This window comes from Mytilus trossulus, chromosome 3 (assembly GCF_036588685.1).
Source record: "Mytilus trossulus isolate FHL-02 chromosome 3, PNRI_Mtr1.1.1.hap1, whole genome shotgun sequence".
Lineage (NCBI taxonomy): Eukaryota > Metazoa > Mollusca > Bivalvia > Mytilida > Mytilidae > Mytilus > Mytilus trossulus.
In genome coordinates, this window is record NC_086375.1 from 79,748,738 (window position 1) to 79,768,089 (window position 19,352).

The 19,352-nt window shown below is 30.6% G+C and overlaps 1 protein-coding gene across 1 annotated transcript; it reads right to left on the reverse strand.

The window, feature by feature from the left end:
- Window positions 1-125: 125 nt before the first annotated feature.
- LOC134711054 (alpha-latroinsectotoxin-Lt1a-like) lies at window positions 126-18,985 on the reverse strand. The gene is made up of 9 exons (XM_063571483.1): window positions 18,907-18,985; window positions 14,761-14,910; window positions 12,598-12,676; window positions 10,209-10,294; window positions 9,104-9,244; window positions 7,392-7,488; window positions 5,665-5,741; window positions 3,020-3,154; window positions 126-351 (listed from the first exon to the last, which is right to left on the reverse strand). The coding sequence occupies exons 1-9, from the start codon at window positions 18,912-18,914 to the stop codon at window positions 126-128; spliced, it is 999 nt and encodes a 332-aa protein (XP_063427553.1). The 5' UTR covers window positions 18,915-18,985.
- Window positions 18,986-19,352: the final 367 nt, after the last annotated feature.

A 19,352-nucleotide genomic window follows, 5' to 3' on the forward strand; every position in this document is an offset into this window, starting at 1 on the left:
ATTTTAGAATGCAAGAGATGCCCTAATAAGATCTATGAAGATATGACTAGAGATATTGCATTCTTTTATATAATACTATTTGTCTAATGATATAATATATAAACACAACCTGGTGTTAATGTTTCTTAGAAAAAACTTACTTCAACTTGTTTTCCTTTTGCATCTTTTACAGCCGATTCCAGTACATTTTTAACAACCTTAAAGTCTTGTTTTCTAGATGTTTTAATATTTAAAAGAACATCTACAGATGCATTTTTTAAAAGTGTCACATTATTTTCAGGAGCCATGAGTTCCTTCTTCTGCCAATAAAGAATTTTTTCATCCACTAATTGAATCGGTGTTTTCCAAAAGCTGAAAAAGATTAGGCTGCTCTTTATCGAGAATAAATTTCATTTGAACCCTGTAAAAAATGAACACATTATTTTGCAACATAAAAACATTTTAGGTTAATCACATCATATTTATATGAAATTTGATTGACCAAAAGGATAATTTGTAACGGAAAAGTAACACATGATCTCCCGAATGCAAAGCTTTTGGTTGGCATGGATAAAACCACTTCAGTAAAGATATAAAATCGTAGTAATAATCTATTATAGGAAATATAGAATAATCTGTCGTTCGGAACAAATCTTAAATTAAATAGTCGTATGCATATAAGCCCAAATATCACCTATATGTTTTCATAATGATTTGTGCTTTGTTGTTAATAGCGGTTCATTTTTTTTAATAAACCTCAGATTTTCAATTATTTTTGCTACGAGCATCCTTGAAGAGATATCTATAGACGAAATTCAAATCTTGTTGTTCTCCTCTTATATTTAATGCGTTTCCCTCGGTTTTAGTTTGTTACCCCAATTTTGTTTTTTGTCCATAGATTTACGAGTTTTGAACAGCGGTATACTACTGTTGCCTTTATTTATTCAATACAATTGATACTGCTTATGTTTTTACTACCTTGGTCGATGCCTCTGCTGGTGGACTGTTAATATAATCAAATTGATACAGTTGTATAGTTAGAAATAATTGATCATTCATGGTTGTTTTTAAATTTAAAAAATATTTGGTTTGAATGAGGACTGCAAAATTATTACTTTTGGTTCTTACAATCGTTGCTGATATAATGATAAATTCATCATAAACATTTTTTACCTATTTAAGTTCAACAATACACAATAATGTATGTTAATTTTGAGACATAACTAGCTATTCAATGACCATATTAGTATGTTCTTTATGACAAAACAAACTTCTTTTTGATGGGCTTTGACATTCCATATTTCGGGTCTTTGTGTTACCAACTTTTAGGGTTGGTAACTGTTTACGATGCCAAGTTCGATTGTACAGGACTTATTCATTTGGGGACAATGTGCAAGAAAAATCTCTGTTATGTTGTAATTGTCAATCTTAGATGTAATGTAAATGGTTAATATGTACGAAATCACATGTGTTGCTCTATTTTTGACATGATCGGATATTGTTTCTAAACATACTTTTGTGGTAACATGAATTTGTCAACAGTACACGGATGCTCCACTTACCCGTTCATTTGATATGTTCAGTGTATCATGACATTTGGAATGAACATTAGAAAGACAATATCATTTGAAAGATGTGTACAAAGTTTCAAGTTGATTGAACTCCAACTTCATCAGAAACTATCTTGACCAAAAACTTCAACGAAATTTTAAATTGAAGTGGACCAGACGGACGGACAAACGATTAAACGGAAGGACGATCGGACGAACAGATCGACAAAAATAATGGACCTAGGTGGGGCATAACATAGCTAATATTGATGACATCAAAATACTTACCGAATTTTACGTAAAAGCATTATTTTTCATCACTTAGTAGTTGTCACAGGTTTGAATGTCTATAGTTATTGCCACTAATCTGTTCGATGGTATATTGTACTAGAAACCGGCATGTTTTTGACCTCTTAAAATGGTGAATAAAGTCGGGAAAATAGTAAGGGATAATAATTTGACAACGAAAGTGGGGAGGTCAAAAATTTTTAAGCAAAGGATAGTAGAATATCTAAGCACACAACATAAACCATTGTTGTGAATATTTGCAATGGTGCTGTCTTGTTCCAAGAATTTTTAATTCATTGAATAATAATAACTTATTCCTATTTCTCACATCTAGAAAAAAGTAAAATAACAAATATATACTGAACTTTGAGGAAAATTCAAAACGGAAAGCCCTTAATCAAGTGGCCAAATCAAATGATAATAACGACAAACGAATGGACAACAACTGTCATATTCCTGATTTGGTACATACATTTTCAAATGTAGAAAATGGTGGATTGAACCTTGTTGTAAAGCGCTTAACCTCATAGTCGCATCAAATTCCATTATATTGACATATATGCGTGAACAAAGTGTCACAAATAGTGTCAACAACGACACAAACCCCATGAAAAACTGGGGTTGATTTCTTGTTCTCCTGAAGGGTGATCAGATTCTGCTCCACATGTCGCACACATCGTGTTGCTCCACTTATTACAACGCCGGTAACCAGTCTAAATCGGTATGTGATATTCATGAACGGGATTGTAGTAACGAAATAAGGAACATATCAGATATCATCTGTATATCGGATATTCCATAACTGTCAACCAACTCGTGATGGCGTGCGTAAAATATACGAAGTGATGATTTCAACTTCATCATTTTGAACTCTTGGTTAGAGAATTTAAAGGTCACAATTGAGAGGCTGAAATCATCTCTTTTGTCGTAAAGTTAGTTTTCAACCGACCCTCATAGTCAATTTCTAGATATAAGTATTAATCACAAGTCAAAATCAAAAGCTCAAAACACATCAACACGAAAGGAATAGAAGTTTCTTTTCATTAACGGTATTGGTAGATTATTGTATTATGAATTTTCTTTACTATCCTGTCAGCATTTCATATGTTGTTATAATAGTCGAAGGAAGAAAAACAATATGCGTACAGGTAAATTAAGACATATAGTAATTCGCTAAACAGAACATGGATAAGGATTTTTACCTATTTCGAACAAACGGAGAAACTTTCCTTTCATCTAAAAGATATTTGACATCATCTAACTTGGCTTTTGATGCAGCAACATGTAAAGGCGTGTTTTTAAAATAGTCACAGCTATCCATCGGAAAGTATGAAAAGCTGAAAGAAAGAATGCTGTAGAGTGAAATCATGATTATCAAATTTACAAAATGAAAAAAACCATCATCATTTATTCACCAGGATGATTCATTGATAAGATTGGCAGTATTCTACAGTCTGTATGTAATTCTAAAGATTAATAGTTTATATACATTTTACCTAATTGATTAAGTCCAATACCAACAAATGCACAACAAGAGGTACAGTTTGGAAGGTATAACTTATTCGGTCTAATATACGTTTCTAGTGTTTTACTGGCAGGGAGTAGGGGCAATAAGGCCCTTATTTGGCCCAAAAATTACGGCAAATTTAAAAGTTATCATACATATTCTTAAATACATGAAAACTTAACTAAGGTATAAGGTACTAAGAAAAACAAAACAAATTTGACATCGAACAAGTTACCATGGCAACAAATCATAACTTAATTTGCATATTATGTTAAATTTCGTGATTTTCCTTGTTTTTTCATCAAATTTTAAGTATATTTTAGATTGAAAAAGTATGTGCGCACCCAAGAAACAACTTAATTTTTGGTGAGATTATACCAATAATTATAATAAAGCTTCTGTTAAATTATTTTGTTGTTTCTTGGCTGAGCAGGATGTTTCTACAACGTAAATAAAGATAGAAAACTGCATAAATTCTGTATTTTTTATCGTTTTTGTGAAAACAGTACATATTATGACGTAATTGTGACGTCATCAGATAAAAATCTTTATGTTTTTCATTTATATTTCATGACTCAATGAATTTCTTAACATTATGTGCCAATTTGAAATGGCTATCAAACATTTTATTTTCTTGGGCCAAAACTAGGCCTTAATTTTTATCGAGGTTTTCTTGATAATATCAAACTTTACAATTAATTGATAACGATACAAATAACAGTACTTCTCAAATACTAAGGTTAAATAAAATATGATTTTTACTGTATGATAATAGCATTAAATTAACGTAAATTCCATATGTTTCGAATTGATGCTTAGCGGGCTGATATAAAAAGTTTATCACATGCTTCGATTGTTATCACATGCTTTTACGTAACGTTATCGCATGGCATTCCGGTGATACTCCTCAAATTCCGGAAAAAACCCCAACTCAATGCTACGTTCTCTATGAAAACATAACAAAGCAGTGTACAATACAATTATTTGGATACTGGAAAGTATATTGTGTAAAATTATAATAAAAAAAACCCCAAAATACAACAAACAAATTATGAAATAAATGCATTTTTAAAAGTTTCAAACATAATTTAGAAAGTTACTTAAAAAAAGTTGACTTTTCCAAACAGTGTTCATTATGTATACTTTTGTCGATTCGTCCATATTAAAACATTTTTCTTCTCTGCTGAGGCATATGAAAGAAAGATTTCATATCGAATGTATTAAATTTGAGGTCCGACGTCCGTAAACTTTTCACTCTTTGAACTTCTATTTGGGAACTACGTAAAAGGATCAATATATGAATCTGCTATTTTTCCCCATTGTTGAAGCATATGATAAAAAGATAATAACATGTCATTTTTCATATCGCATGTATTATAAACCCTCGGTCAATATCAACCCTCGAGTCATTCGGCTCTTGTGCTGAAATTGAACATAGGGCTGATAATACATGCGATATGAAAAATGCCATGTAATAATCTGATATTTTCAAACATGGTGAACATGTACTTTAACAATGAAACCAATAATGAAACGTTATTTCACTCAAAGTATGTGCAATAGATGCTAACATTTTACGGACATGACAAATATTGATATCATGTCAATAAATTTATCGTAGATAGCAGGGTTAAAATTCTGTAATAGACAGAAGAGTAACATGACTAAAAAAGTGACGAAGGAAAGTTATTTTGTTTCCTATTTAATTCACACAATCATAGGTACAAAGCATCTTTACAGGACAATTTTATCCTATATAAAAAAATCCCAAATTCTTTCTTTTGCACTGATTGTAATTTTGAATCTTAATTAAGTAATATCCCACTGCAGAAAACTTTTACTAAATCATAAACATTACAATACTCAACATTTCCTGGTCTATTAGTATTTGAACCAAGAATTTTATATGCGTTTGTTATCATTGGGCATGGTGTAAAGAGTACGTAGGAAATAAAAACCCATTTATTCACATTTCAATAAAATTAGTGTCAAACTTTGAATATGGATTGTCAATATATTTAGATCTTAAAATTTTAAAACAGTAAAATAAATCAAACATAGAGATGATATAGATTTCTACGAATAAATAGCTAAATGTCACAATATTAAATTTGCAGTGAACAAGCTGCAAATTAATATGACTACGACAACAACATAATATATCTATTTAAGAACACTTAGTAATCCAACTTTCGAATTGCTGACATCAAATGGGTTACTTTAAAACGAAATTACTTAGTAACGCAACTTGGTTATCTTATTTCAGAGGTATCTTGATATGCTAAACATTGACATGCCAGTGATAAATTCAGGTTTTAGAAAGAAAAAGTGTTTATATACCTGTCTTTCAGGTTATGCAGTTGTCCTTTTGAAGCTGCGTCCATTACCATGAGTGTTGTCTGACTACTCGTTGAAGGCTTAAACATGTAATAAACCCATTTTAACATAATACATTAAGTAAATTTTATCTTTGCACATTGAAAATCGTTCGTAAATATAAATCAACGAAAAGAGATCCCTTATGTTCAGATATTTCATATCCTATCATTTATGGTAATATTATATGCAAATCACAAAAATGTCGCCATTCATCTGAAAAGCTAACAAAACATATTCAAAAGGGATATAGTAATAATACTGTTGTCAAGTCATTAATGGTGATATTTTTTTGAAATACATTGATTCACCTATAGAGTCTTTACAACGTAAATAAAGTTCTAAAACCGTTATTATTGGCATTATACGGGTTATCTTCACGTATATTTCATAATGGTATGATACTAAACCTTACGGGAGGAAGTGTGCTTGATTTTCATACGAAGAGGACGTACTCTTTCTATCTGTTTAATTTAGGTCTCGAGTTGGCATGTCAGTTTTTTACCCCACCAAAAACTAGGGGTGATCTCAGGTGCTCCGGAAGGATAAGCACACATGTTTAACCCTGTCGCGATTATGCACCTGTACGAAGTTAGCACGACCTGTCCTCTGTAAATACTTAAAAAATATTACCAAACATGGGTACAAATATCATTGTGGTGTCTAGTTAAAAAAAGTCTCAGCCTGCTCATCTGCCCGACACGGCTTTAAATAAACAAACTTTTTTTTGTTTTGGGCAAAAACTAAAGCGGTAGAGTTAAACTGTATACAGAACAAGTTAATAACAAATATTGTCTTTTTAAATTTTAGTTTCTTGTGTACAATTTGGAAATTAGTATGGCGTTCATTATCACTGAACTAGTATATATTTGTTTAGGGGCCAGCTGAAGGACGCCTCCAGGTGCGGGAATTTCTCGCTACATTGAAGACCTGTTGGTGACCTTCTGCTGTTGTGTTTTTTTATTTTGGTCGGGTTGTTGTCTCTTTGACACATTCCCCATTTCCATTCTCAATTTTATACTATATACAAAAAAGGGGGACTTTGATAACACATTATTAAGTCTGCAATGGTGCAGATGGTAATTGTTGTTAACTATGAACATATACCGATAAGTGATCGACGCAGGCTTTTAGATCCCCTAGTTATGCAAACATAAATTTAATGGGATAATAGATCGTTAAAGAAAATTCTTCCAAAATATATATCAAAGTTCATTCTTACTTGCCTTTGATTATTTCCCGAATGAAATAAGTCTCTGATGATTAGAAAATATCACATTTATCCGGTGTTCACAAATCACGTGAAATCTAGAGTGTATATAAAAAAGAAGATGTGGTATGGTTGCCAATGAGACAACTATCCACAAAAGACCAAAATGACACAAACATTAACAATTATAGGTCACCGTACGGCCTTCAATGTATGAATGTTTGTTCAAATTGGGATTGTCATTAAAATAAGACCAATGATCTCTTCTGTCCTTCCGTGCCACGATTTTTAAGTTTCAAATGAAACTCACATGATACATGTGGTGTTTTTTAAAACCTCTTATTCAAGAAACTGCTTATCGTTTTCAAGGAAAAATTACAAAACTATAAGATAGTTTCCATAATGCACATGTTGTTCTATTAGTAATTGATATAATAAATATATTTAAGAATCTAAAATGTTTATTCATCAGCTTACTCACCTTGACATATGTAGAGTTTTTAAGTTCAGTTTTTGAGGCTCTCAAAAGACTTTTAATTTCTTCTTTTTTAGCTTCATCTAAAGGTCGTCTATTTTCCCTGAAAAGAATAAAAATCTTTTACAAACGTCGACCAAAAGTTGCTTAAATATTTTTTTGACATTTGATATTTTAGTACATATTTAGAATAAAATTAATAGAATGTCATGGTAAATGCGACAATTGGAATAGAAGTTCGAAAGAAGTCAAAAGATGATAAAAAATTAACGCATTTGAATTTCTGTGAATTTTATTATGAGTGACTGTTGTGATATTAAAGTTATATACATTATAATGAACTTAAAGTGAGGGTGTTGTGACAAAGTGTCTTTATACTAGAAGACTTAGAATACTAGGGGCCGTAAAAATGGATTTCTGATTATTATAATTATATATGTATATATTCAATAGTGTGTATTTTGTACAAGGAATGTGCTTTTTAATTTGATAGATGTCTTGAGATTGATACACAGTGATGACTATAGTACCCATATTTTGACTATTTTACCGATTATGTCTGTTTTGTTCACGCATCGTTGTAAAAAAAACGAAATTTGATGCGACTGTCATAAAAGTGAGATGTTTAGCGCTATAAAACCAGATTCATATTTAACTACAGTATCGCATTAGCCTGTGTCGCTCATCTTTATTGACAGATGCTTTAGAAATCATGTAAAATAAAGTTAAAATCATAATTAAAAGTATAAGTTATTAGAAATGATTAGATACTATAATGATATGTCAGATAATAACATAAAAAGGCAAAATTTCAATACAATTATTAACTAAGGCGCAGCAAACCAATAACGGGTTGTCGGATTCGTCTGAAAAATTTACAACAGATAAATCTAAATCTCATACACACTCTGAAGTTACTTCCAAATTTAATCAAACTTGGCCAAAGGCATCACTAGGGTTATCTAGTTTTTAAAATGTATCCGATTACTCCGCCCGACATGGCTAAAAATAGAACATAGGGGTAAGCCAGTTTATGGCTTATATCTCTTAAACCAAAGCATTTATAGCAAATCTGACATGGAGTAAAAATGTCTATCAGGTCAAGATCTAACTGCCCACAAATTTCAGGATTAATCAGACAACCCGTTGATGGGTTGTTGTCTCTAAATCTTGAATATAATTATATATAGAGATGAATATAACATCAAAATTAAAAAAAATGGATAGAAAAGTACCGTGACACGTCTTATAGTAATGTGAATTCACACTCAAATATAAAATGAAACAAACGACACAACATAAATTCAACGTTAAGATGTTGAACACATAGAAACGAACTATAGTATAATAATTGAAACAGCAATAATGTACAGCAAAGTAAGATCTACAAGCAATTCAACACGACCAAAATAGTCAATTGACTTCTTAAGGAGTTATTGCCTTTTATAGTTTTTTTTTTATTTACAATTTACATAAATTTGGTAAATTTCTGTAATTTTTATAAGAATTTCCCTCTGAAACTACTGGGCCAAGTTCATTGTAGACAGATATAGTTGTAAGCAGCAAGAATGTTCAGTAAATTAGGATGAAAGACACATCAGCATCACCAAAACACATTTCTGTCATGCAATCATGTTTGTTATTTATTTGATATGCATATAGACCAAAGTGATCGACACTGGCTCTTTAGAGCCACTATTTTCAGAACAGATGCTTACCTATCAGGTATAGATGTTTCTACGTTTGCTTCATGTACAAGAAACTTTACAGCCTCCAATTGATTTTCAGCAGCAGCTAGATGTAATGCTGTTCTTCCATCATAGTCTCTTAAATTCATATTAACTTTCTTGCTATGCAATCTGTAATTAGACATTTAAAATATGCTGCACCTTAGAAAGCCAAAATAAAAAAGTGAATGAAAGTATGTCAATCAATGTGGGCATAATAAATTGGACAGTAACCAACACAAAGCTTAATATAAATATACAGTTTCAATAATAGACGGATGTACTTTTCTTCTAAATCGTTCTGAGACTTAACAGTTTGCATATAAGATTCACAAAAGCTATCGAAGACTAATGCTCAACACAAACTACTCTAAATTAAAAAAACAATATCAAGAAATGACACACGAGACAAACACTGAATTAACTGTTACTATAAACTATGTTTTATCAAAGTAAGCAATTTGTATGAGAGCAATTTATGACTATGTATTCAAGTTTTGAACAATTTATCACGTCTCTGTGATATCATTTCGTGTGTATTGAATTTGTGAAAAGATTTTTTATCTCGAAATCGGAAAAGGTCTTTTGTCAAGCAGAAATTCATCTCATTATCCTATACGAATATGTACTTTTTATTTACTGACTACCATTTAGCCCTATGAACAAGATAAAAATCACTTTATTTCCCTTAAACCTAAATCTTAAACTACATATTTGCTCTTCTTCTAAGATATTGCGAATAAAAATCATGAGAGCTAGTTCATGGAAATAAGTTCGCATAAAACAGATAATACGAAGATGGAAAATCTTTTTGATATATTCGAGTTACAAGAAAAGACATATTTTCATTTGTAGAGTCGAAAACAATAAAATTTTAAGGGCAATTAAACCATTTGCAATATTTATTTTAAAGTGTTATGCAATGAGAACTTAATTTTAGTTCTTTAGCGGCGGTATTCAACCAACAACTGTAGCTCTTTCAGTAATTTTCCTGTAGTAGCGATCACAGTTTGACCCTCCTCTTCCATTATAGTCCCCCTCTAGGTAGTTATATGTGTATCGAATAATTAAATATTTATAAACTGAAGATAAATACCTTTCAAGTACTTCTATTTTCCCGTTAGCACCAGCATCAAGAAGTTCATAAGTTCTATATTCGTCATTTTCAGTATCTACTAATATCTATACAGATAAAAAAAAAAAGAAGAGTCACATCGATAAAGCTCTGAAAACGATGTTTTTGTCAATGTGTTTAGTGTTCTCGATACCATCCATTTATAAGCCTAAACACAGGGATAAAAAAATGTTTTGGCTTAACAAAATTCTAGTCTTGTGTGCACTTAAAACATGCGCCATGGGTAATGAACACGATTAAAAATGTATGTTATATTGTTAAACCGATTTTTTGATATAACAGTAATCACATTCATTCATTCAAAATTCTGTCCGCAGTGAAAGAGGGTCTTCAGAAATACTGTGAAACTGTTTACTCGCGTAGTGGTATTGTTAATGTTTTTGTCATTTTGGTCTTTTGTGGATAGTTGTCTCATTGGCAATCATACCACATCTTCTTTTTTATATTAATCATAATGGGATTCTTAAAAATTCTAAAGAACTTCTAGACAATTTTAAATCTCGTTTTTTTTCTTTCTGAAATTAGTTCTATTAACACTTTTGATTTTTCAACCCTGTATACCACCATTCCCCCGGAAATAGATAAATCGCCTAAAAGAAATAATCCACAATGCCTTTCAACATAAAAATGGTAACATACGCTATGCATTTATTACTTTGGGATTTCATAAGGCATATTTCGTTAATAGTGACAAAGAAAAAGGTAAAACATGCTACACAGAAGAACAAGTGGTCAGCATGCTGGAGTTTCTTATCGACAACATATTTTTTTAGTTTGGAGGTAGACTTTTCCAAAAAATTGTCGGCATTCCTATTGGAACAAACTGTTCGCCTCTTCATGCCGACCTCTTCTTATTTTCATATGAATCGGAGTTCCTCCAGACACTTGTCAAAAACAAGAGGATCAAAGAAGCCAGATTATTTAATTTCACTTTCAGATATATTGATGATGTTCTTTCCATAAACAATCCGAATTTTTCTGATTGGGTTCCATTAAAATATCCCCCAGAACTAGAGATTAAAGAAACAACAGACACGGCTTCCTCCGCCTCATTTGTAAACTTATATCTCGAATTTGACTTACACAGTCATCTCAGTACCAGAATCTATGACAAACAAGAAGATTTTAATTTTGAAATTATAAATTTCCTCCACCTTAGTAGCAATATACCAACTTCACCTGCATATGGGATATATATTTCCCAACTTATTCGATATTCAAGAGCTTGCAGCTCCTACTCAGACTTTGAAAAACGCCATAAGTGTCGGAGTAGAAAGTTGATGAACCAGGGGTATGTCAAAGAACGTCTCGTCCTTTTTCTAAAAGAAGTTCATCGGAAGGTACCAAGACCTTGTTGATAAATATTCCGTATCAACTTCTCAAATAATACACGATTGTCTTGATGTATAGATGCTGCGTACTGAAGTTGTTTATCATCTTAACAACGTGTTTTTATTGTTCTTTCATTTGTCTTTGTTCTATTATTAATATTACTTTTATTGTTGGATGGTTTTATGTGATATCCGTTTGACGTGGCTCGGTACTTAAACATCTCGTCAATGTGTTTGTATTGGCTTTCATTTTTTAGTGGTTTGTTTTGTGTATGCGACTTTTTGTATTTCTATTGTTCTTATAACGTGACTCTGTACGTTAAAAGATCCCGTCAGTATGATATTGTTCTATTATTTGTCATAATGATATATTTCTATTATGAATTACTATATACGTTGAACCACAAACGTCAAATTCATTTCATCGCGTAGTGGAATCCACTATTTTTGGATTCTTATAAATTCTATATATAACTTTTGGACTAGTTTAAATCTCGATTTATTTCTGAAATTTATTCTTACATACTTTTGATTTTTTAACCCTGTATGCTAACATAGCCTATGTAAATTTTAATATTGTTTGTATGCACATTGAACGACAAATTTGTGTGACGTATTAAATATTTCTGACGTCAGACACTCAAATCAATCAATGTAATCGTAGATAGTAGATATTTTTGTGTTCTGTTAAATTGTTCCTTTTAAAATTGTTTTACGATGATGACTGATGTACCCATATTTTTACTATTTTATTGTTTATCTAACGCATCAATATAAATATAACGGAATTTGATAAGACTGTCATTGAAGTGAGAGGGTTAGCGCAATAGAACCAGGTTTAATCCACCATTTTCTACATTTGAAAATGCCTGTACCAAGTCAGGAATATGACTGTTCTTGTCCATTCGTTTTTGATGCGTTTTGTTATTTGATTTCGCCATGTGATTAAGGACTTTTCGTATTGATTTTACTCTAAGTTCAGTATTTTTGTGATTATTTTTTCAAGTATATGTTCTTACTATACGATGCTTCAAAAAAACTTTGTACACCTCTTCATTACCAGGCTCTTTTGCAATTGATAATGGGGTATTGTTCCATCTAAAATAAGAAAGTAAAATAATGTTACAACTTAGTACATAAATGCTTTGAGCAACATAAAGTTATTACCAATAAATGAAGGCAACAGTAGTTTACCACTGTTAAAAAGTCATAAATCGATTCAGAGAAATTAAATACGAGTTACAAACCACACCAACTATAAAGCATAAACATAAATGTAAATGGACTATTAGATAACAACTGTCCCATATCTTAATTGGTACAGGACATTTATGAAAAAGGTTGAGTTGAATCTATTTTTTGCTTTGCGCTTGATGGCAATGTTATATATACCGCTAAAATGACAAAATTACATGACAGAAATACTACAAATGAATGCAAGAACACTCAGGACAGAGCAATACATTTATACATTATATATTAGTATAAAATTCGACAACAGAATAACAACGAATACCCTACATGATTTAGGACAGTACACCAAAACAGCAAACAAGATTACGAACTGTCTGTGGCATAATTGTTTCAACGCCATAGAAAGTCACGTCACTTGTAAGTTTCAGAAAATTGGATATAAATCACGATTAGGTTTGTAATTATGTTATTTGATGTACTTTATAACAATTGCAAACATATCAATACAGAATTGTTTTAGTGACTGTGCAATAATTGTATTCTTAGCTATGTCGGCATTTCTTTTAAATCAATATGTAAACCAAATAAATCCTGTAGATAAAGTTGCTTTAAACTAAAACCATATAAGTAAACTAGGGAATTAATCATCTTTACTTGTAAATAAAAACAATAGAATTACAACTGCAGGCGATGAAACATAAAACAATATTCGATCAGAAATACAGATAAAACATCATAATTAAATACATGAATGTTGGATGAACAAATACCGAGACACGTCTTAAAACAATGTGAGTTCACACGCAACAAAACAGTCATATTCGGAAATAGGTCATGTTCGGTACTAAAAAGAATAGATGACGTAAATGATAAACCACAATTTGATGACGTAGTTCAATGTCCTTAGTTATTTGTTGAAACAGACACATCGTATGGACCAAGCAGTTCGTAATAGTGTCCATAAAATATACAGAGTGTCATTTCTAACCTTTCCCCTCATAATTTTGTTGAAGCAGTTTCAGTTTTATAATACTGCTGTTTATCCTTTGCCGACTTATATATTCAAATGTCCAGGTATATATAAGGTTTAGCCAGCTATAAAACCAGGTTTAACCCAAATTTTTTTCGCAAAATAACTGTACTAAATTAGGAGTATGGTAAGTTTTTTGTACTTTGTTTCTTTAATTTACAGGGTTTGATTTTGTCAGCTTTTCTGGACTCCCACTTTTTGAATTTGCTTTGGAGTTCGGCAACTCTGATATACTTCTTATTCTTTCATATCACCATTGTCAATATTTTGGCAATGGCACAGTTTAGGTTAACTTGACATTTAAAAATGAATCTTGATTCCAGCTTAATTCTGGTTGTGTTTCATTTGAAAGCTGACATATTGTTATGCAGTTTCGACTTTCACACTACCGTCCTTATATGTTGGTATAGTAGGTCAGAAATAATTATTTTTTTCAACATTTTTAAATAAGTACATTCGTACGAATACGCAATAAAACATCAAGTTTTTATTATCTAACACTTTGAGGTTGTGTATTTTCAGAGTCAACGCACGTTTTTATTTCATGTCGATATTTTTTTTTTAAAAGTAAGTCAAAGTAACCAGAATGATTAATGCACTAATTGATAAGTCTAGTACAGCCTGATTGTATAGATATTTGTCTTTAATCGGCACATAATATCTTCTGGCCTTTCGTCAGGTTTTGTCTTTTCGTCATCCGCATTTTGTACTTTTGTATATCTAATAAGTCAAGCCCCTTCGCACTCGGTTTAACAGCTGTGCTGCTACACTACTGTGCTATTTTAGGTATAGGGTTGAGCGCTCGCAAACGTGGTTAATCAAGTTACATTCTTCATAAACGTGTTTCTGTCAGAAGCTATATACAATTTCTACTCATGTTCGTAACGAACGAATTACTTAGAATTTTCTCCCAACTGTCTTTTGGTTTTCTCATAAACATCTAGTTTCAATAAAATACCTGTCTTTCATATCACGTGCTACATTTTGAAGATTGCACTCGCCCAAAAGAAAATCGACAATATGTTCCTGGTTGTCACTGACAGCGATATGTAAAGCTGTTCTGTTATCATAATCACAAAGGTCCATTTCATAATTGGATTCTTTAAAACTGCAAAAGGATGTGAAAATATGCGGAAAGAGAAATGAAAACATTATGTCCTAAAGGAATTGAAAAACAGATTTTAATCATAAAATCATCAAATTTTAAATGCAACAAACCATATACACATAATGTATACCGGTCATTTTGATAGTCAACAGATATTTTTATAAATTTGAATGCAAATAAACAATAATTTGAACGGGGGATTGTGTAAATATTGTTTTGGTCAATCTTTATTTGCATCACATCTCTGATTGGTATTATTAAAAACTAGTGCATTTTCTTGCAATAACCGACCTTGTCAATTCAACGGTAAATAATAATATGATTCCAACCTTCATTGACATTCACACATTAACATTATGATACGCAAAGAAATCAACATTAGCAATATGCTATTTGCGGTATAGCGTAAACATGTTATTTTTTTCTATTTCGGAGATTTGGTATCATCTATAATTCATCGACGATCGTGCGAATTGCATGTAGGGGATTTTCATGGTCTGAAATTAGTACGGAATCGTATTGTTTTTCAGATAAAAAAAAATATATATGGTAAACAAATAATATTTTCATTTTCTGCAACAAACATGAATATTCTTCACTGATAAACGTATCGTGGATTTTGAGCTTGCCAGTTTGCGATATTGTATTGAAAACTAATTACTAGTATATGTTTGTTTATTTTATCGTAAGGTTGCTGTTTCATACGGGGCGCCGAATGGGACTCTTATGGTTTTGTACAAAATTCAATTTTGTCATAACAAAATCATTTTTGTCTTACAAAACTATGTGCTACAGACTTGTTTTGTGAGAACTTCAATTTTGTGATGACAAAATTCATTTATGTAGACAAAATTCATTTTTGTCATTACAAAATTCATTTTTGTAGACAAAATTCATATTTGTCATGACAAAAGTCAACTTTGTCTAAATGGTATGCAAATATAAACATATTTGCATACAAAATTGACTTTTGTTACCTGATATGGAAATTAAATCACAAAAGTCAATTGTGTGAGGTAAGATTCAATTTTGTTAGACAAAGTTAACTTTTGTGAGACAAAATTCAATTTTGTCAATTTTGTTGAGACAAAAGTCAATTTTGTTAATTTTGATGAGACAAAAGTGAATTTTGTCAATTTTGTTGAGACAAAAATCAATTTTGTTGAGACAAAAGTCAATTTTGTTAATTTTGTTGAGACAGGGCGAATTTTGTCAATTTTGTTGAGACAAAAGTCAATTTTGTTAATTTTGTTGAGACAAAAGTCAATTTTGTCAATTTTGTTGAGACAAAAATCAATTTTGTCAATTTTGTTGAGACAAAAGTCAATTTTGTTAATTTTGTTTTTGACAAAAGTCAATTTTGTCAATTTTGTTGAGACAAAAATCAATTTTGTCAATTTTGTTGAGACAAAAGTAAATTTTGTTAATTTTGTTGAGACAAAAGTCAATTTTGTCAATTTTGTTGAGACAAAAGTCAATTTTGTGACGACAAAATTCATTTTTGTGACGACAAAATTGACTTTCGTGAGACAAAATTGACTTTCGTGAGACAAAATTGACTTTCGTGAGACAAAAATCAATTTTGTTGAGACAAAATTCAATTTTGTCAATTTTGTTGAGACAAAATTCAATTTTGTCAATTTTGTTGAGACAAAATTCAATTTTGTTGAGACAAAATTCAATTTTGTTGAGACAAAATTCAATTTTGTTGAGACAAAAGTCAATTTTGTCGCACATTGGTCAATTTTGTCTCACAAAAGTCAATTTTGTCAATTTTGTTGAGACAAAAGTCAATTTTGTCAATTTTGTTGAGACAAAAGTGAATTTTGTCAATTTTGTTGAGACAAAAGTCAATTTTGTTGAGACAAAAGTCAATTTTGTTGAGACAAAAGTCAATTTTGTTGAGACAAAAGTCAATTTTGTCAATTTTGTTGAGACAAAAGTCAATTTTGTGTAACAAAAGTCTATTTTGTGTAACAAAAGTCAATTTTGTGTAACAAAAGTCAATTTTGTGTAACAAAAGTCAATTTTGTGTAACAAAAGTCAATTTTGTGTAACAAAAGTCAATTTTGTGTAACAAAAGTCGATTTTGTATGCAAATTAGTTCACAGAAACCAAACTTAACTAATTTGAATACAAAATTCACTTTTGTCGCCCAATTTTCAAATTAGGTAACTAAATTCAATTCTGTGTAACAAAAATGAATTTTGTCATGACAAAAGTGACTTTTGTCCGCTGATAGATAATTTTGTATGACAAAATTTTAAATTAGTAGTATGATACAAATTTTGTTAAACTGAACTCATTTTTGTTGAACAAAAGTCACTTTTGTCCGTACAAAATTGAATTTTGAGTACAAAACCACAAGAGTCCCATTCGGCGCCCCGTATTTCATTCATTTATAGTTTACATTTTTAAAGTGATACCGAAGCCATGAACTATAGAGTATGTTTGCACCAGAAATACTAGGATACGATTCGTTGATTATAATACTTATATTCCACCAAAGCTACGGGGCGCCGAATGGGACTCTTGTGGTTTTGTACTCAAAATTCAATTTTGTACGGACAAAAGTGACTTTTGTTCAACAAAAATGAGTTCAGTTTAACAAAATTTGTATCATACTACTAATTTAAAATTTTGTCATACAAAATTATCTATCAGCGGACAAAAGTCACTTTTGTCATGACAAAATTCATTTTTGTTACACAGAATTGAATTTTGTTACCTAATTTGAAAATTGGGCGACAAAAGTGAATTTTGTATTCAAATTAGTTAAGTTTGGTTTCTGTGAACTAATTAGCATACAAAATCGACTTTTGTTACACAAAATTGACTTTTGTTACACAAAATTGACTTTTGTTACACAAAATTGACTTTTGTTACACAAAATTGACTTTTGTTACACAAAATTGACTTTTGTTACACAAAATTGACTTTTGTTACACAAAATTGACTTTTGTTACACAAAATTGACTTTTGTTACACAAAATTGACTTTTGTTACACAAAATTGACTTTTGTCTCAACAAAATTGACAAAATTGACTTTTGTCTCAACAAAATTGACAAAATTGAATTTTGTCTCAACAAAATTGACAAAATTGAATTTTGTCTCAACAAAATTGATTTTTGTCTCACGAAAGTCAATTTTGTCTCACGAAAGTCAATTTCGTCTCACGAAAGTCAATTTTGTCGTCACAAAAATGAATTTTGTCGTCACAAAAATGAATTTTGTCGTCACAAAATTGACTTTTGTCTCAACAAAATTGACTTTTGTCTCAACAAAATTAACAAAATTGACTTTTGTCTCAACAAAATTGACAAAATTGATTTTTGTCTCAACAAAATTGACAAAATTGACTTTTGTCTCAACAAAATTAACAAAATTGACTTTTGTCTCAACAAAATTGACAAAATTGATTTTTGTCTCAACAAAATTGACAAAATTCGCCCTGTCTCAACAAAATTAACAAAATTGACTTTTGTCTCAACAAAATTGATTTTTGTCTCAACAAAATTGACAAAATTCACTTTTGTCTCATCAAAATTAACAAAATTGACTTTTGTCTCAACAAAATTTACAAAATTCAATTTTGTCTCACAAAAGTTAACTTTGTCTAACAAAATTGAATCTTACCTCACACAATTGACTTTTGTGATTTAATTTCCATATCAGGTAACAAAAGTCAATTTTGTATGCAAATATGTTTATATTTGCATACCATTTAGACAAAGTTGACTTTTGTCATGACAAATATGAATTTTGTCTACAAAAATGAATTTTGTAATGACAAAAATGAATTTTGTCTACATAAATGAATTTTGTCATCACAAAATTGAAGTTATCACAAAACAAGTCTGTAGCACATAGTTTTGTAAGACAAAAATGATTTTGTTATGACAAAATTGAATTTTGTACAAAACCATAAGAGTCCCATTCGGCGCCCCGTAAAAGCTATTTAGCTTTTATTTTGAATAAAATGTGAAAAACTTACGATTTCATGCGTTGAATATTTCCCCTAGATGCACAATTCAACAAACGAACAATTTGTATTTGTTTATCTGGTGGTGCGTCCTATTTATGGAAAATACAAGTTTTACTGGAAATTAAAAAAAGTAACACAAAAATACAATAATAAGGACCCCCGAAAAAAAGAGAGAGAAGGAACATCATTTGGATTCCATATCCTTTCGAGAGAAATTATAAATTATGTCAATACATGTATGGGATTTAAAAGGTCAATATTCATCAACATCACATTTATCAACCTTCAAATCTGTTCTTTTTGTTTTATTAATCCTTCGACGAGTTATCAAATTATATGAAATCGATGTTAAGTATCTCAAGGTTACTTTATTTAAGATAATAAAACAATAATCAAGAGATTGCACATGTTAGGGGTATACATACATGCTTTGTATTTTCGTAGTTATTGTAACA

Excerpts from the sequence above, each read along its gene's own strand:
- LOC134711054 (XM_063571483.1), bottom strand. Across the intron at positions 12,677-14,760 it reads GCACGTGATATGAAAGACAG|ATGGAACAATACCCCATTAT; the intron begins GTATTTTATTGA and ends TTCTTATTTTAG. Across the intron at positions 3,155-5,664 it reads CTGCATAACCTGAAAGACAG|CTTTTCATACTTTCCGATGG; the intron begins GTATATAAACAC and ends TCTTTCTTTCAG.